This window comes from Callospermophilus lateralis, chromosome 7 (assembly GCF_048772815.1).
Source record: "Callospermophilus lateralis isolate mCalLat2 chromosome 7, mCalLat2.hap1, whole genome shotgun sequence".
NCBI classification, from domain to species: Eukaryota; Metazoa; Chordata; class Mammalia; order Rodentia; family Sciuridae; genus Callospermophilus; species Callospermophilus lateralis.
The window spans coordinates 113,857,845-113,878,568 of record NC_135311.1 but is presented as its reverse complement, the minus strand read 5'-3'; the positions used below and the strand labels follow the sequence as shown (position 1 = coordinate 113,878,568).

Here is a 20,724-nt window from a genome sequence, read left to right as displayed (position 1 = left end):
TGTATGATACTGTAAATAGTTGATACATGTCATTATATATTTCTCAAAATGCCTAGAATGTAAAATATCAAGAGAGAACCATAATGTGAACCATGGACTTTGGGTGACAATAATGTGTCAGGCAAGTGAATCAATTATAACAAATGAAGCACTCCAGTAGGGGTTGCTGAATATAAGGGAGGTGCTACATGTGTGGGGACAGGGGAATATAAGAAATTTATGTACCTTTCATTCAGTTTTGCTGTGAACTTAAAAGTGCCCTAAAAAATAAAGTCTATTAAAAAAATTCAGAGAACAAAAAAGAGCTCTTAACAGCAGATACAAATTTCCAAATGTGAAGAAGTAGAGGAAAAGCATTTCTTAAATGTATATGACTAAATTCCCTAAATATATGTAAATTCCTTTAATGCAGAGTATTTTGCAGGACTGGTATTCCCACCAAACACATTTTGGAAAATGTCACTGGAGTGCTAAATAATTATAATTTAAAAAGTAAGATGGCAGAAATGAGAAACTCAGTACAAAGCTTGGAAAATATAGTTGAGGAAGGCTTGTAGAATTGTGAATGAAAAGACAAACAGAATAGGGATAACAATAAAGAGGGAGTGGGCTGTGGTTGTAGCTCAGAGGTAGAGTACTTGCCTAGCACGAGTGAGGCACTGGGTTCAATTCCCAGCACCACATAAAACTCAATAAACAAAAATAAAGGTATTGTGTCCATCTACAACTAAAAGCAATAAAAAAAAAAAAAAAAAAGAATTAAGAGGGGTGTGAATATTAGAGGACCAGTTTAAGTGGTCCAACATCTGAACACCAGGTATGCTAGAATGTGTAAATAAAGAATTTAAGAAAATTTTACCAAATGTGTGTGTAGGATGGTAGGTGAAAATGCCTCTAAGTTGAAATCTCAGAATCCTGGGGTGGAGTGGAGGGAAAGGGAAAGATGAGAGGCTGCAGAGAGAATAAAGTTTCATACAAAACTAAAAGTATGAATCTAAGATAAAAATTGATAAAAATAAAAAAATTGGGGGCTGGGTAATAGCTCAGTTGGTAGAATGCTTTGCTTCACATGTACAAGGCCATGGGTTCAATCCCTAGCATCCTCTACCCACTGCCCCCCACCAAAAAAAATCCCCACAAACACCACTTATTTTTTTTTTCTGTTTTTTTTTTTTATCAAACACCACTTATGAATAAAGAAAAACGAATTCTCAAAAAATAGCAAATTAAATCTATGAATGTATAAACAGAATTATACACCAACACCATCAAGTGGGAATAATTATAACTTCCAAAGAATGGTGCAACATTGAAAAATCAATTAATGTAGTCCATCACTTTCACAAGTTCAACAAGAAAAATTCTAAGATCAAATCAATAGGTGCAGAGAAAACATAAAATGAAAAATTTTCACAAGTGTTGTACAGTTAAGTGTCACAAACCATCCATGGGCCGTGTGTGGACTATGTTGTGCATAGTAGCCTAATGAGGGCGTAAGTCTGGCATTGGGAACCTCCTGCGGCACTCTTACAGGGACTGAGGCACTCTTACAGGGACTGATCGCCTGATGCAGGTGAACTTCCCCCTCAAGCTCTGCCAGAGATCCCACACAGCACCCGAGATGGGTGTGACCTGCCAAGATGTCAATCAACCTGCTGACTTCAAGATACCTGGAAGCAAGACTCCACCCCTGAAATCTTATCCCTGCCTTTGATGTCCCCTGATATAAATAAAGCAAGCTTGGGCTCCATTTTGCCAGAGTGTAGAAGCTTGGTCTGTATGATCGGCTAGCCCGTCCTGTCCCTGCTTTCTGAAAATATTTTCAGTGTCCTGTGGTTTTTTCATTGTTCTATTTTTCTTAGCTTTTATTTCTTTGCCAGCCCATTCCACCAAGGAGAACTCCATTCTCATTGTCTGTGCGGGCCAGAGTTAAGAAGAATGAAAGGAAGGTATTAAAGGATATACTGTGGTACACAACATTAAATCTATGATAGCTTTTATGTTATCATTAAGGGACAACAAAAGTAGCCTCGGCTAATCCTAAGCATAGATGTATGAATTGGGGCTCACCCAGAGTGAGCCAAGGTCCAATCGAGAGATTGTGACACAGTGATCAGAAATGGTTGTTATAGCCTGACATGAACAGGACACAGACACACATGGTAAATTCTCATGAAAGAAATTTAAATGCGTATTTAAATTTCCCTGGGCCATGAGTTTTAGGCCAAGGGAGGGATGCTAACCCAGTGAGTGCAAGAGATGGTATGCATTATAGTTACGAAGCTCTTGCTGTTGTGGGTCTTCTAGACACTACTGAAAAGGCACTTCGACACCCACTTGGAATCTAAAACAAGGTGGGCTAAACCAAGCAAGTATACAGGTATCTAGGGGGCATGTCAGGATGTTGGAAAATATAATCAATATTATTACCAATGTCCTTATTTGTCCTTACTTCATCATACATGGAATTTAGGGACTAAGAAAACCCAGTAACTGGCTGGATCTAGATGCAGATGACATTTGGAGAAGTCATGTGATAAGGCGCTGAACACAGGTGAACATACATGCTACTGGCAGGCTCTGTCAGCTTCTACAGGTTATTTGGAGAGGAAATTGTGGGTGGCCCTTCTCTTTAAGCTCTTAAATTTTAGGATTTTGGCAACTCAACTCTTTCTAAGAGAAAGCCACTCTAACTTCCACAGCTTCCATGGGGATCTCTCTAATTAAATATCTCTAAAGAAGATAAAGTATTTGTAGAACAAGATTACACACACACATACACACACACACACACACACACACACCTTCTAATTTGCACATAAAATTGAGTTCTATTCTTTATAGCTAATTCACTGGGAAACTGTGAATCTATTTTAATGGTATAGTTCTTTTAGAGTTCCCTCCATAGATAGTTTATAAAATGGGAGCAGATATGCATAACTCCTAGTTTATAAAATGGGAACAGATATATATAAGCCAGTTACCCATCCTCTTCAGCCATCAGATTTTGTTTTGAAAGAAACATGCATTGGCTGGCCTCCCAAATCAAGTTCACTCACATTATACTACAGTTGACCATCATCAAGATTGTTTTAAAAAATCAGAAAAATTTCATACAAATTTGAGTCGTTGCAGCATTACTAGAATGTTAGGAGGATTCTGGAAGATGAAAGGGATCACTACAAAGTGGAAGCTCCCAGATCTGCATGTTAGTATTATTCTAAACTAGGTCAGGGACTTCTAGGTACTTCCCACCATTTCTCCTAATTGGCCCAAGTTCTCCAACCTTAAGTTCACAGAACACTCACCTAAGATTCCTTGATAATTCTGACAGAATGAAGTTTCTCTGAGACTATTCCAAATGCCAAATTTGAAAAGCTTAAAAAAGATTCTACCTAGGTTTAGAAAAGAGAGGGGGCTAGCTATTCTTGGAAGATAAGAGGAAGTGCAGATGCTGGGGCCAAAGGCTTGTTAAAGCTAGTCCCGTCCTCTGTTCTTACCTGTGGGGGCCTGCATGGCTGAGCTGGGGATGGTGGCAGCATCTTGGGGAACAGTGCTGGTATCCGGTTCAGGGGTGCTGGTTGTTGGTGAGGTGGGTGGTGGGCTCAGCAAAGTCCGAGGTTTCCTCTGTCAAAATGGATGGGGAAAAGTTTGCTACCCATGATAGGTAACTTGTCTTCTCTTCCTCCACTCCTGGCACTTAATTCACCCAAAATACAAAAATATATTTGTAGCTGGAACTTCATTTTCTTTGTTTTCCACTCAGTATCTAGCCCAAAGTTGTACATATAATAGATGCTTAGTAAACATTTTCTGTATCTATGCATAAGATTTTGTGTTCTGCAGAGCTAGATTTTTTTTTTTTTTTGGTACTGAGGATTGAACTCAGGGGTACCTGACCACAGATCCACATCCCCAGCCCTATTTTGTATTTTTATTTAGAGACAGGGTCTCACTGAGTTGCTTAGCACCTCACTTTTGCTGAGGCTGGCTTTGAGCTTGTGATCCTCCTGCCTCAGCTTCCTAAGCCGCTGGGATTACAGGCATGTGCCACTATGCCTAGCTGCAGAGCTAGATTTTAATGCATGTTTATACTAGCTTCAATACTATCATATGAAATCCCAGATTCTTTAGAAATTGGGCAGTTAAAAGCAAAAAGAAAAAAGCATACTATGGCTTAAGTCTCTACTGACATTATTTGTTACTTTCTGTTTTTAAAAATAAAAATGACACTTCTAACTCTACAAACTACTATTCTGTCCTACCTCTTCCCTCACACATCCTATTCTAGCAATTCCTAATCATGACACTTCTCTAAAAACCCTGAAGGTGTATCTAGCCCCCATCTTCAATATTTAATTGTTTCTTCTTCCTGAAGTAGCCTTTATTTTTTTATTACCTTACAAATTTCGGTTCATCTAGGAAGTTTTCCTCTAACTACTACCTTTTTTTATTCTCTGTACTTTGTATTGTTGCATTTGTCAATGTATTGACATTTACATAAATAACACTGTCATTGTCATTATATGTTTGCATACTGCCTCCTGGAGCTGCTTGAGGGTCTGATTCTGAGTATCATTTCTAGTATGGTGCTTGACATATATAACACGTTTTTTTAATTTTTAAAATTAAAAAAAATTTCTATTTGTTCTTTTTAGTTAAATATGACAGTAGAATCTACTATGATATATTTATAAATCATGGAATACATCTTATCCTAATTAGGACCCCAGTTTTGTGGATGTACATAATGTTGAGATTCACTGTGGGGTATTCATATGTGTACACAGGAAAGTTATGGCAGATCCACAGTGCAGAGCACCAACAAAGGGGAAGTAATAAAGAGGATTTGAGAGAAATATATTTTCTTTAAGCTGCTCAGGGAAATCTCTGGAGGATAAAGATGTCAGGGTGTTCCAAGAAATAATTTTCTAAAAGCGTATCTAATGTAATGCAAACACAAACATTACCAAGATCCAGAAAATCCCCTTTTACTAAATGCCCCATTTAGGGTCCACTACTGTGAATTTTATAAACCTGTCTGCTTGCTAGGAGTATACTCTCTGAAGAGAGTATGCTGATGGCAGTAGGCATGCATACAATGGTCTTGCCTGGAAAAGCCCTCATGCAAACCCTTAACAGAAATGGACGTCTGCTCATATTTCCCAATATCACTAAAAGTGAAAATTCAAATAACCAACGAGTCAGGAATGAAGGGAAACTTCAATGAGTTGGTAGAATTTTGTGGGGTCCCTAAAGGAGCAAGTTATGTGCCTGGATATTGTAGAAGAAAGCAGAAAGACGATTCCTATTTCAGATAGGTGCTTTTCCATGTATTTTATCTTGTCACATATTACATCATCTCTATTATATAGGTGAGAAAACTGGGGCCCAGAGCCTTACTCAAAGACGCTTTCCCAGAGTCACACAGGTAGCCACAAATGGAGGTGACATCTGAACCTAAGTCTGACTGGCTTAAAAGCCTTCCTTTTTGCTTCAAAAAGGAATGTTATGCTCATAGGTAAAATGGGTGGTATATACTCTTACAGAAGTAGGTAAAAGAACAGAAGGGGAATGAGGGAGTCATAAGCCAGGCCATAAAATACAAATGTGATGAGAATGATTGCTTTCAAGAAGGATGGAAAGAAAGAAGACTTTGGCCACTATGTTTAAGATTACATGAGGGAGCAGAGCATAATGGTTAGGTTCTGAAGCATCTTAATGGTCAACCATCCATCCAATATTTCTATTTCCTCTCCCTGAAAACATTCCTCTCATAAAGTCACCAGTCTCTAGCAAAAGACCTCTAATCCCATTTTGGGATATAATTAACTGTTCCTTTTATGTTGAGTCAAAGACCTTCTGCTTAAGTATCTGCTTATTGTTTCAGTCTTTGGAGTCCCACAGATAGTTTTCTTCCTCTTTGACAATCTTTACAATGTGTTCACATCATCAAAACTATGGCTTCTCTGACTTTGGCATCCCTAGGGCCTTCAGCCTTTTCTCCACAACATGAGAAAGAAGAATATAATAGAGATAAAAATAAATCAGGACCTGGGTTAGGGGTTAGTGGTAATAGCTCAGATATATCATATGTTATATAGGAAGATTAGGAAGTGACATTGAGTGTTTAAAGCCAATTAGTAGAAGACAACTGAGATTGGTAACATCATTTTAAATTATCCATCCATCCATTGATCCATCCATCCAACCATCCATCTATCCATCCATTCTGCACATACTGAACATCTCCCAAGAGACTGACATACAAGGCACTGCAGAAGAAAAAGAAAAGAAAAAGATTAGGTTATTGAGGACTTTGAGGAGTTTATATTCTATAAGGACTGAAGTTAGTTGGAGCTACTAATCTACTAAACAAATAAAACAAATAAATCAACTAACTAGCCCTAGGGAAGAATATGAGACTGAAATGGATTGCCCAGGAGGAACTGGGCATCATTTCCACATTGGAACTCAGATATTCTAGTTCAGGAAGGAGTCTGAGAAATCCACTGATAGGAATTAATGAGGAGGGGATGGTAGAGGGGCCCTAGAGAAGCTGCTGAAGAGCCTCCTCTTCACATCAATGCTTTCCTTAGGGAAGATATCCATGAAGAACTGGCATGTCTAAGAGTTAGTACTTCCAATAATAGTACTCAGAGGAGCTTGATTTAGTAACTTTTTCCAAAACTAGAGGTGTTAAGTCCCTTAGGAAATGTACAGAGTAAATACATGATAGGGCAGTGGTGACCTTGGAATTTGAAGATTGGGGGATCAATCAATACAGTCTCTGCTATGTACTTGCTTAGGACCTAGGAAAATCACTTCACATACATAAGTCTCAACTTAATAATAAAATAACATTAACACAAGCTCCAGAGTTTTGTGAAGATTACATGATGTGAGATAATGGTGTCTAATTCAGAACCTGACACTAAGTAGGTATCTAATAATTTTTTACAGAAGGGGGAGTGATAGCAAAAGAAATATTTACAGAATAATTTGCTCTTTCTGTTCACATGCTGGGAATCTACATTGGGAAAGTTAACAAGGAGCAGAGTCTTCCTCCTATGAAAGACTAGATAGAATCCCACCCCACTTATGTGAGTAACTTTCATCAATGTCAAAATTTGTCTCCACTATTATATTTCTAATAGTATCAACTCCCAGGTAAAAAGCTAAGTAGAGATGACAGTTTAGGATATTCCTCTTAAAGTCATACATTAGGTGGGGAATAGGAACAGATCTGCTGCTTTCCGAGATAAACTGGTATGAATGAATTACCCCTTTATAGCCCCTTACCCCTTTCTGGGAATCCCACATTTTTACCTACCTTACTGCCAGGTTTGGGACCCCTCTTCTTTGGGAATTTCAAAGATTCAGCTGACTTGGATGGGGTAGAGATGGGATGGGAAATAAGGGTCTTGGGTGTTCGACCCCGCTTCTTTCCTGGTTTACGCCCCCTCTGCCCTGGTTGATGCTCCAAGACAGTTTTGGTGCTGCTGTGGATGCTGGGCTTCTCAGTGTTCACATCAGACGCAGGGAAGGGATTCTTTGGAATCACAACTGCAAGAAAAAGACTCATTCTATCACGCCCTCCTTTGCCTGCATTCCCATCCCAGACAAGGAAAAAAGAATTTGCACTTTTGCTGAGGTACTTTTGCACTAGGGAACTAGTTTCCTGTCATTTGAACCAAAAGTTTAAAAAAATTCAGAAGAAAGCTGAATTTTAATTGGCTAGAATTGAAGGTTTTAAATTATTTCTAGCAGCAAAAATATTAAAAATTTCTCCCCAGGTATCTTAGAGAAGCATTGTGACCTAAGTCCAAGTTGAGGTACATGATCAAAACCACAGCTTCTGGGTTAGAATGGCTCTAAGGAATGCACAATCTTTTCTTGCTGAGAATGAAGATACAAGGCTCAGAAGAGAAAATGATGGCTTCACCAGGTGATGCAGTGAGATGCGATAAGGACTCTGTTTTGAAACTGAGTACTGATGACCAAGTCTACATCAATCAACTTGAAGTTTTAATATGATTATTGTAGCAAGGAGCAGTGAAACACATGGAAATATAAATCTGACAGCATGTTTCTTTACCTTAAAATCCTTCGCTCCTTAATACCTTTGAGAAGTTTAAATTCTTTATCATGATTTTCAAAGGCTTTTGTGTCTTCGCCCCTATCTTGCCCCCCCCCGCCCCATTATGTTTGATGTCATTTCCTGTCACCCATCTTTGTGTTCCAATAGTTCTACATATTAAGCTCTCTATTATTCTTGGTTAAGCATACATAACACTAAATTTTCAGCCCTCAATCCAGGGCTGCCTCCATACTGAGGCCTTCTCTGACCATGCCCTACTCAAGTAGAGCCCTCCCCAATTTCTAAAGGATTTTGTAGATTTCTGTGTTAGAGTGCTTCTTAATTTTACTCTTATCCTTAAATTGAGATTTTTTTGAGATAAGGAATATCTAATTCATTTCACAAAAGTTAATGAGCACTTACTACAAGTTATGCACTGTTCTAAGCCTTTGCAATAGAACAGTGAAAAAGCAGTTTCCAAGCTCACGGAGATTTTTTCCTAGAGGGAGAGACAGAAAGTTGACAAACAAATACACAGATAACATCAGACAGTGAAAAGTGTAAGGGTAAGGAAACTGAGGTGGACCAAAAGTCCTCTTCAAGGAGATGACATTTACACAGAGCTCCCAAATGAGGCAAAGGCAGAAGTCTACAAAGATCTGAGGAAAGAACCTTCCAACTATAGAGTGTAACAAGGGTAAAGATTCTGAAATAGGAATATGTTAGTGTGTCTGAGGAATGGGAAGGAGTCAGTAAACTGAGATAGCAAAAGGGAGAGTAGAGAGAGATTAGGTTAGAGAAGGAGCAGCAAGAAGACTGAGTAGGACTCTGCAGACACGAAAATGAATTGAACTTATTCTAGGAATGAAGGGGAGTCTCTGAATCGGGAGTGACATGGAACTGCTCTGAAATATCCTGTGAGTGGGGCAAAAGTAGAATTAAGGAACCAGTTGATTACAGCAGATGGGTAAAAAATGCAGAATATGTTCTCCAAGTATAGTGAAGTTTATGCAGAAATCAATGTTAACTGTAGTAAGTCTTATCCATATGGAAAACAGTGAGACTTGACCTCTACCTCACACTAGATAATAAAATTAACATGAAACAAAAACACCAAACATGAAGAATAACACAAGGGGAAAATCATCAAAACTTGGGTTAGGCAAAGAATTAATTAAACAGGGTACAAAAGCATTAATTATAAAGGAAAAGAATGGCATATAACTTCATTAAAAGAAAACATTTCTAGGCTGGGGTTCAGTGGTAGAGCACTTGCCTAGCAAGTATGAGGCCCTGTGTTTTATCATCCTTAGCACCATGGGGGGAAAAAGAAAGAAAAAAATCTCCATTCATCAAAAGACAAAACTAAAACTGAAAAGGACAATTCAGGGAGTAGAAAAAAATATGTGAGAAAAATAATATCTAGCATATGTAAAAATGAGTAATAGAAAGATTGACAACCTAATTTTAAAAATGGCTCTCAAGAGGCACTTCACAAAGATGGATATAAAAATGGATAATAAACATACGAAAAGTTGCTAAATATTATTGTCAGAGAAATGCAAATTAAAACCATTATTACACCTCTACTCAAATTGCCAAAATCAAAAGGACTGACAATACCAGACAATGGTAAAGATGTGAAGCAACTAAAATTCAACATTGTTGTTGTGAACCTAAATAACTTTGAAAAATTGCTTCATGTATATCCCATGACCTAACAATTCCACACCTACGTCTATGTCCAAAATAAATGAGTATGACCACCAAATGATATGCACTAGAATATGTACCACAGCATCTTTCATAGAAAGGCAAAAATGGAAACAGTCTAACTGCCCAATAGAAGAATAGATTTTTAGAATGTGGCATATTTGTAGGGGGGAAAATACTATACACAGAAATAAAAAGAATTATTGTTATATGCAGCAAAATTGATAAATCTCATTGCAAAAAATGTTAGACAAAGGAAACCAGAATATATGATTCCCTTTATATTAAGTTTGAAAATAGAAAAACTAATCTAATGATAGAATAGTGAATACCTTTGGGGGTATTGAGTAGGTAAGGTTTTGATTAAGAGAGAGCATAAGTGAGTCTTCTGGGTGCTGGAAATGAACTGTATCAATATAAAATAAATGAACAAAAAAGACAAAAGATAATGGTGAACTGGAATTTTAGAATATAATCATATTATTGAAAAGGTTGAAAAATAGTTGGATTCAGAATACACTTTGAAAGGAAAGCCGACAAGCATGGATAGTAAACAGAAAATTAGAAAACAGAAAACACAGAATTATACTGAACAGGTTCAATTAAAATCATATTTAACTATATTCCATTTATGTAAGATGTGTCAAAATGCATTCTTCTGTCATGTATAACTAATTAAAACAAAAAGTCATATTTAGCATGGTGGCACATGCCTATAATCCCAGCAACTCAGGAGGCTGAGGTAGGAGGATTGCAAGTTCAAGGTCGGCTTCAGTAACTTAACAAGAATCAAAATTTTAAAAAAATTATATTTAATAAAATAGAGTAGTCATGGATGATCTGATATTATTAGAATATGGGAGAATAAAGATGTCATTCACCAGGATAGGAAACCCAGAATTTACTTTTTAAATATGCTTTTTGTGAGGTACCTATTAGATATCAAAATATGGAGATACTAATTAGGCAATTTAATATATGAGTCTGGAATTTAAGGGAGAGGCCAGGACTAGAGATAAAAATTTGAGAATCATCAGTATGTAAAGCCATGAAACTAGATGAGATCTTGTTGGATATAAGTAGAGTCAAGAAGGAAGAAAAAGTTTGTTTCTGAGACACTCCAATATTTAGAAGTTGTAAAGTAGAAGAGGGTCCAGCAAAGGTCACTAAAGAGTGACCCATGAATGTAGAAGATGAGAAGAGTGTGAAGTTCTAGAAGTCAGTGAAAAGAGTGATCTAAGAAAGGTAGCACCTCCACTCAGTGATCAAAGTTGACATCAAAATAGGACACACTGACATGATGTGATGCACTGAGGGTACCAATTCACAGAGGTGTTCTTTCTGCCCATAGTCAGCAATCATGAATCACACAAACCAAAACTGAGGCACATTCAAAATAATAACTGGTCTGTCAATATCATAAAAAAAGACAGAACAATTCCAGATTCAGAAGACTAAAGTAATGTACAGCTAAGGCAATGAATGATCTTGTATCAGAGCCTGCATCAAAAAAAAAGTTTTGGGAAGAGGATATTAGAACAATTGACAAAATTTGCATGCTGTCTATGAAGTAATATTTGATGCCAAGTGTAGCCTACTGTCTGATGTTGAATTCATAAGGGATCCTTGGGGGCACCATATGCATTATGTAATAAATTTGAAGATATAGTATGATTCAGCAATTCCAGTTTTAGGTATAAATTCATGAGAAATTCTTGCACATGTATACCAGCATATGTGTAAACTTATGCTCATAGAATATTATTTGTAATAACTTAAACTTGAAACAATCTAAATGTTTACTATAAATAAAATGGATTTAGGCTGTGGTGTAGCTTATTGATAAGGACATGCTTAGCATAAGTGAAGTCCTTAGTTTGATTTCCAGTACTGGCATGTGCATGCACACATAAAGATTTTAAAAATGTTACAAAGTTGGCAGTTCTCAGAGTGTGGTATGGGGACCCAAGGGGGCCCTTAAAAAACCTTTTGAGGGTCTGTGCATATTAATAATGATGTTAAACATTATTTTTCTTTTCACATGCATTCCATTGTGGTAGGAATCTTCCAGAGGTTACGTGTATAATGTCACATGTGCTTGTATATTCTATTTACTTTAAATACATTATTTATTATTTTTTTTAAAAAAGCAGCTTTCTGTGTATACTTTTTGTATATAAATATGCATGTGAATGTATACATGGTGAATGTGGATGTATGCATATATCCATGATTCACAATCAAGACAATAAACATTTATTACCACTAAAAGTTTCCTCATGTCTCAGTCTGTGTGTGTGTGTATGTGTATTAAGAACACAACATGAGATCTAACCTCCTAACAAAATACTAAGTGCACAATACATATTGTTATTATAGGCACCATTTTGTAGAGCAGATCTCTAAAACTTATTCACCTATGTAATTGAAACTTTATAACCATAGCCCCTTCCTAAGCCTCTGGCATCCATCATTCCATTTTCTGCTTTTATGTATTTAATTATTTTAGATACTTCATATAAGCGGAATAATATAGTATTTGTCCTTTCATGACTGTCTTCGTTCACTTAGCAAAATGTCCTCTGGGTTTATCTAAGTTGTTACAAATAGTAGGATTTTTTTCTCCCTGTCCATTTTTAAGGCTGAATTCCACTGTGTACATATATACAATTTTTATTAATCTGTTTTTATAGTAATTGAAATTTGGGTTGTTCCCATGGAATATGTGCTTGTATATTCTCATTTTTAAAAGTTCTTAGTTTGGGGTTGGAATGGGGCTCAGTGGTACAGCACTTGCTTAGCATGCATGAGGTCCTGGGTTTGATTCCTAGAAGTGCAAAGAAAAAAAAAAGCAGCCTAAGATTTAATTTTTACCATACTAATATGGAGAGAGAGAACTGACATTCATGAAAGCTCTTTGGGGTCATTAAAGATATAAAAGTTCCCTGAGATCAAAAGATTTGGGAACTGCTGATCTATAATTAAAATCACTTCCTTGCCCTCTTTTTTCTAGATTTGTCTAGGAAAAAAAATAACCTTCATTAAATTCAATACTCGACCTATTCTATACCATAGCTTGAGTAAATGAACAAGGTAAATGGTATCACTTTATTTATTATTATTATTATTATTATTTTTTAATATTTATTTTTAGTTCTCGGCAGACACAACATCTTTGTTTGTATGTGGTGCTGAGTATCGAACCTGGGCCGCATGCATGCCAGGCGAGCGCACTACTGCTTGAGCCACATCCCCAGCCCAAATGATATCACTTTAAATTGACCATTCTAAACCCCAAGATTGCCCCAGATTTCTCCAGTAATAAATAGACCATGGAATGTAAACTGGGCAGGGAGGTAAGTGATTCACTTTGGAATTTCTGCCATCATATTGACAAAATGATAAGTTCTTAGTTGGTACTCAGGATAGGTTTACAGAATAAAAATGTAGAAAATAATTTTACTTCTCTTTTTTCTGTAAGGCTAGACATAAAAGTCCACAATACCAATAGGAGAAGAGGTTGCTCACTCTGGCCTGAAAGACTTGGACAGAGGAAACCAAATAATTATACTGAACAGTTCTGAAAAATCAGGTTATGCAGGTCTTGTGTGAGTAGTTAGTACAGATTAGGCAATGTGCTAATTTCAAAGCTTCTTAGTAAATGGATTTTCTTAAGTTATCCTGAGGGACTACAAGATTTGGAAGCTCTTTCTATCAGGAAAGCCTGACCTGCCTTGCCACATTCTAACTTAATTATCCTAGTTAAAAAAAAAAAAAAAATGGAGGGGTATCAGGAGACCAAGGATCTAATTCTACTCTTGTCCCCATGGCGTGACTCTGAGTTTATAATTTAAAAACAATCTTCTCTTATTTTCCCAAAAGTAAATAATTAAATAATTTAATCCCTATCTTACTTCAGAGAAAGACAAAGGATAGGAAAATTTTTATGCTACTAAGGTTAACAGAATTAGACTCTTAATCAACAGTACTTTGATAAAGTTCTTCTTACACATTAGTGATTACACTTGGCAATCATGACCATCTTGTGAAGGCTGACATTTATCACCTCCTTTGAAATTGAAGAAAGTGAGCCTTGGAGAAGTGAAAGTGGCAGAGTCAGGCACGATTCTAATCTTTGGAGCGTTCACTGAGCACACTCTGTCATATAGCCTAGGAGGTAGGGGAGATAGCTCTAGACTGGTAGGAGTCCAAGGACTGTCATTTTATGTGTTAATTAATTTGACCAGATTAACTGAAGAGTGAATATCCAGGCTTAATAAGTATCTATGTTGGAAAAAAAGAAGCATGATTCTTGCTCTAGAGGAGTACAAACTTGAGAAGGCTAAGTGGACATCTTTGCACAATCAAGCATAATTCAGTGAGTGTGGAAGATACAAAATAAGCCTGAACAACTTGGTCAGAAGGTAATGAGGTGCTCAAAGAAGGATGGGGCCATGTCAAAAGGACACATGCCAATTTCAAGGGATGTTCACTGGCTTGGAACAATCTGAGCATCAAAACAAATGATAATAACAAATTATAACTCACTGAATAAAATTGGAATTCATGTGTGGTAACTAAATGAATACACAAATAAATAGGGAAGAAGGGAAACCTCTTGCTTATTTTAGAATCCTAGTTAGTAACTGTCTACGAAATGAGCAAATTAGAAAATAATTTGTAAATGACTAATTCAAGCAAGATTCACCAGTAGTTGCTAAAACTACAGAGTGAACATTTGATGAGAAACAGAACATTTGTAGTCTCAAAGCACTTCTTCACAAGACAATTAGCTAATTATAAGAGAAAATAGTAACTCTTCAGTGAAGAAACTTGGTATATAAAGCCTGAACAAAGTAGGTGAAGTTATCATCTACAGTTACGGGGAAGTTAGCTATCACACACCTCCAAATGCAACGCTTTGAGAAAAATGTCATACTGTACATAACATGAATCTAATCATGAGCTAACACCAGACAAACCAGACTGAGAGCCAATCTGTACGATAATTGGACAAATATTTATAAAAATATATTAAAGTCATGAAAGACAAGAAAGAAGGAGAGAACTACTCCAGATTACAGGAGACTAAAGAGACATGACAATCCATGAATCAGAGTTTTCTTTTCCTAAAAGATATTACAGTATTGGGACAATTGACACAATATGAATAGGGTTTATAGATTAGACACAAGTATGTATCAATATTAATTTTCTGGTTTTAATAAATATATATTCTTAGTATTATATCAATATTAATTTTCTGATTTAGAAACTAATACTGTTATACATAAAATGCCCTTGTTTGTAGAAAAGACATACTATACTACTTAGTAGTAAAGAAATTATCATGTAAGTTATTGTCAAATGGTTCAGAAAAATGTATTATGTATCATGATACTTCTAATGCCAATGGGATAAGATGTTAATATTTGGGGAATCTTGGTGAAATGACAAGGAATTGTTATATAACTGTTGCAAAATTATGTTAAGTTAAAATTATGTCAAAAAGTTTCTTAAGAGACTCATGGGGACAGTGCCGAAATGCATACATATACAGGGCTATAAGAACCTAGAGGAGAAATGACTAATATTGCAAGGAAAGGGGAAGGGACAAGTGAGATAGGCAAATGAGGCTTATGAGGCAAAATTTCAAAGTGATATTTTAATTAGTCATTGAAACAATTAATGATTTTGTAATTAGGAAAGGGCACAGGTGAAGGGTGGGTAAGGATACAGAGCAATCAGTATGGAGAGAGGAATGGAGTTATGAGTATGGTTATATGAAGATGTGTGGGTAGTGTTTTGGGGCTTACGTCCATAATAAGGTGAAATAAGTATGGTTCAAAAGAGATGCTATACTCAACTTGAGAAGAGTGCACATGATATTTAAGGAATCTTCTAGCTCTAACACATAAAGACTCTGCCAGGGGACACAGTGTAGGTAATATGGATCTACACATGGAAAAGGCAAAGGTAAGGTTCACTGCAAAGACAGAAGCATATCTAAAACAGAATCACAGCACATGAAGATATGTAGAACTGTTTTCCCCTCCTTGATAAATTTCTTCTCATCTGTGCACACTGTATGTAACTACTCATCCTATTCTTTTGGCCATAATAATGACAAGTAAGGTTGCTAAAACGCAGTGGTTAATGCCTGTAGTCCCAGTGGCTCTGGAGGCTGAGACAGGAGGATCACAAGTTCAAGGCCAGCCTCAGCAATGGTGAGGCTCTTAGCAACTCAGTGAAACCCTGTCTCTAAGTAAAAAACAGTCGGTGATTTGTAGTCTCAAAGTACTTCTCCACAAGACAATTAGCTAATTATAAGAGAGAATAGTAACTCTTCAGTGAAGAAACTTGGTATATGCAGCCTGAATAAAGTAGATGAAGTTACTATCTACAGTTACCGGGAAGTTAGCTATCCCACACCTCCAATGTGGCACAGTGGTCAAGTGCCCCTGAGTTCAATCCCTGATGCCCCCCCGCCCCCCAAAAAGCAGATATAAACTGTTAAGATTATGAACAAATGGAGGCAATGGTTGGCATTTGCATGTTCCCTAATGATGGAGTTCATCTTGCTGAAAGAAACTGACTTTTATTGAGTACCTAGTATGAAAAGGGTGCTATACTAAGTGCAATAGCAGTGCTATACTAAGTGCAATGGACAATCCTCCTTACCACTAAATTGCACTGGGAAGGATATGAAGCAGCACCCATTGGCGATTAAAACAATGAGTTTTAAATTCATGCCTATGAAACACTAAGTAACTTGGCCAAGGCCACCAATAAAGAGTTTTCCCCTCCTTTCCCATAAAGAGGGTTGGATTTGAATTGACAATGTCTAACTTAAGAGTCTTTGCACTTTCTATCATACCATACAACTTTCTTTTTACTAACTCAAGGTTCATCCATTCACTAATCCGTTTACTCATTCATCCAACATTCAGTATTGAGAATAGATTATGTAGCAGGTTATGCTATATGAACTTGGAGTATATTGGTGAATGAAGTTTCTGCTGAATTGAGACTGGAATGATAAGAAGGAATCTGGCATGTGAGGAACCGCAGAAAAATGGCAGATGACTCAGTAGATGCCAAAGCTGCAAAGAAAAAAGGAAGAGAGACTGCAGCAGAATGAATAAAAGAAATAATTGTACAAGATCAGAAAAATAGAAGAAGTCAGATCAGGAAGGGCCTTCTGGGTCTTGGTAAGGACATGGTCTAATTTAATTTTGAAAAAGGTTGTCCTGGGGCTGGGGATGTGGCTCAAGTGGTAGCGCACTCGCCTGACATGCGTGCGGCCCGGGTTCGATCCTCAGCACCACATACAACCAAAGATGTTGTGTCCGCCGAAAAACTAAAAAATAAATATTAAAATTTCTCTCTCTCTTCCTCTCTCCTCTCTCTCTTTAAAAAAAAAAAAAAGGTTGTCCTGGATGGATCCTCTGGGGAGAGTGGATTCTAAACAGGCAAAAAAATGAAGAAGAGACATTAATTAGGAGGCTATTTGTAAAAGTCCATGCAAGAGATGATGGTGGCTGAGAATAACATGATATACATGAGGGTACAAAGAAGTAGATAAATACAAGGTACGGTTTTACAGCAGAGATGACAGCCCTGCTAAATTAAATGGAGCACAGGGAGGGAAGGAGGAATTTAGGATGAAATTTAGGTTTTTAGTCACTTACCAAGATAGGGAAAAATTAGAAGAGGAATAGATTTGGAAGGGGGTGGGTTAGGAATTGAAAATCTCTTTTGGTTATATTATGTTCTAAATGACTTTTAGATCTCTAGAGATGATGAACAGGCAGTCAAATAAATGAGTTTGAAGTTTGCAGAAAGGTCAAGAATAGAGATATAATTTTGGTAGTCATTAGCATTATAGACATGGAATCACTTAGGGAGAGTACGTGTAGGATAAAACAGGAGGACCTAGGACTGAGCCCTGAAGCACTCTAGCAATTAGAGACTAAGAAGCCAGAGCCAGGGGAGACAGAAGGCTGAGGGGGGACAGAGAAAGGAAGATTGAGAGAGTGTGATGTCCCAGAAGTGAAGCCACAGTAGTGTTTCAAGGAGGAGGGAGTGATCAATTGTGCTGAAAATGACTGACAGGCTATGCATGATGAGTGCAGGGAAGGCTTTGTAGCAAGGGAAGTCACTGTGTTCTTGCTAAGAGCTGCCTCACTGGATCAGTGGGAATGGAGGACAATTTTAAAAGGCTAAGAACAGAATAGAATGGAAGATGAAGATAGAAATAGCAACTATAGGTTGGTATTTTTAGAAGCCTTAACTATGCATAGTTGGCAAAATGGATGCTCAAAGTTGCCTACACCCTAATCCCTAGAAACTGTCAATATGTTACTTACATGGCAAAAGGGATTTGTATATGTAATTATGATTAAAATTTTTAAATGGGGAGATTATCATGCATTATCTAAGTTGGCCCAATCTAATCACATGAATTTTTATTTTTTTAAAAAGTATTTATTTTTTAGTTATAGGTGGACACAATATCTTTATTTCATTTTTATGCAGAGCCAAGGATTGAACTCAGCAAGTGCTCTACCTCTGAGCCACAACCCCAGCCCCTCACATGAATCTTAATAAGTGAATAACATTCCCTAGCAAGAGGCAGGAGAAATGGTAAAGAAGGGGAGATCAGAGAGAAACGAAGTGTGAGGACTTGACTCACTGTTGGATGACTGAAGATAAAGGGGCCACAAGCCAGGGCATGTGAGCAGCTCTAGAAGTTGAGTATGGGCCCCCAGCCAACAGTCAGCAAGGACACAGAGACCCTAGCCCTACAGCAACATGAAATTGAATACCCCCAACATTCTAAATGAGTCTGAAAGCAAACCCTTCTCCAGAGTCTCCAGATAAGAACTCAGGCTAGCTGACACCTTGATTTTGGCCTTGTGAGACTGGAACAGAGAAACCACTGATCCTACCTGTACCTCAGACCCAAAGAACTGCGAGATAATAAATGCATTGTTTTAAGTCACTAAGTTTCTGGTTAATTGCAACAACAGCAATAGAAAATAATTCATTGTGGAACGTCAGAGACATGGGGCATTAGTTGGAACAGAGAGGCAAAGTTAAGGGAGAGATTAGAGATCAGAATATCTTCAAATGCTGACAATACCTTTGCATGTTTTAGAAAGGCGGGTTTGGGGGAGGCAACTAGTGATGTAGGTGAGAGAGAGGCAAGAAACTATGCAATCAAGAAAACAAGTAGAAAGGCTAGCTTTTGATAGAACAGGGACTCTTCATCTATTACAACATAGGCCAAAAAATGATGATCTGGACCCTTCCCTTGCGTGTGCTCTGTCAGTCCATATATGCAATAAATTAAAAGCTGAAGACCTCTTTGGAACACAGATGTTGGACTTTACCTCACATTTCTCTAAGGCCATTTCCACAGTGAGTCATTCCAATCTAACCTGGGTTGATGGCTTATAAATATGCTTTAGAGCCATACAAACTTGAATTTAAATCATGTCTCCATTACATACTAGTTGTATGACATAATAATATTTTGGCTAAATACTACACTAATATAACTTCATGTTTTGTGGAAACAGGAGAACTGTTCATTCTCTAATTAGTACTTTCAATATGTAAGTCTTTAATCAGTGTATATATTTTTAGTGCTAGTAGTACTACCACTCATTTCAAACTTGCAATAGTAGGTCCACTGGGTCTATACTAGCAATCCCTGGAAAATAAAATCTGGACTTTTTCCATTACTTTATATGTTCCTTGAGATTTGACATTAGCTATTAGTGGTTCTCATCTCTGATCTTTTGGGCTCTAAGCCTTGCTGATGTCTGTTTCAGGCTTGCTCTCTGATTCTACTCACCAGTATTTAGTTTTGATGACCACCCTAGGATCCCTAGGATTTGATTTTGGCTAGTATTTTGATTTTAGTTATACAACTCCCTGAACATGTTAATTTCCAAAGGGATCACATGCCCAAAGTCAAATGGCATGTATGTATGTATAACCTAAAGTTAGGAAAGGTACATGTTAGTAGTATATTACAATGTATCACATAGTTGGTGGAGAGGAAATTGGGAAAGTGTATGTGAAAAGGGCAGGTTATCCAGCTTATCAACAATAGGAAATGTATACAGGTAGTGTGTAAAATTAGACTAAAGTTGATTTGAAAACAGAAGCTAATCACAAAGACTTTCTTAAGTAATAGATAAAGAATGAAAGCTTGAAGCTATTTCCATGAAAACACAGGACAGCTCTCTTTGGTACTATGTCACCAAGAACAAATTTAAAAAAGCCAAATATACTTGAAGAAAAGATCAAGAGAATCATCTAGGATCTTAAGAAAACTAATACATGAAGTCAATGTTCTAGAAGATCCTAATGCAAAAGATAGGGAAGGAGGGTATAAAATAAATTCCAAGCATCCATGTCCCAATGAACAGTGATAAAGTAAAAAGAATAGTTATCCAGGACAGAATGAACATAGTTCTGTTTAAAAAACTAAACTGTTTTACTCTGGCACATTTCTCCAGGTTCCATTTTAAGGTCTGCCAATCATTCCACATTTATATCTTTAGAATAAAGATACTCTTCTATGTAAGCACAATAAATTTATCATACTTAGTTATAAATGTTCCATAAAATACTGCTTACTTGAGATGTAAGGAGAAATAAAGGTGCATAATAATACAGTGTTTTCAGACACTATTCTCAAAATAAGATGGGACAAATTAATAAAAAATGGTAAGGATACAGAAAATCTAAATAACTATCATCTTATGTTGATTTCCTGGATACATACTGAACACTACAAATACCCTCATTATTAGGCTACATGGAACAATCACAAAAACTCATCACACATTAAGTCACAAAGAAAATGCTAGCAAGTTTCAATTCTCTCTCATCATAATGCAATGATATTAAAAACA

At 36.9% G+C, this 20,724-nt stretch overlaps 1 protein-coding gene across 11 annotated transcripts in view; it reads right to left on the bottom strand.

Annotated features, from left to right (window-relative positions):
- The window catches only part of Scmh1 (Scm polycomb group protein homolog 1), a 195,840-nt gene that overhangs the window by 31,026 nt on the left and 144,090 nt on the right, over positions 1-20,724 (bottom strand). For 10 of the 11 annotated variants that reach the window (XM_076860640.2, XM_076860635.1, XM_076860631.2 and 7 more), the window contains 2 exons: positions 7,334-7,566; positions 3,501-3,627 (listed from right to left, as the gene is read on the bottom strand). The exons of the other annotated variant lie outside the window; for it this stretch is intronic. In XM_076860640.2, the coding sequence (XP_076716755.1) occupies positions 3,501-3,627; positions 7,334-7,566 (360 nt within the window). The remainder of the gene's footprint in view (positions 1-3,500; positions 3,628-7,333; positions 7,567-20,724) is intronic. 11 annotated transcript variants of the gene reach the window in all.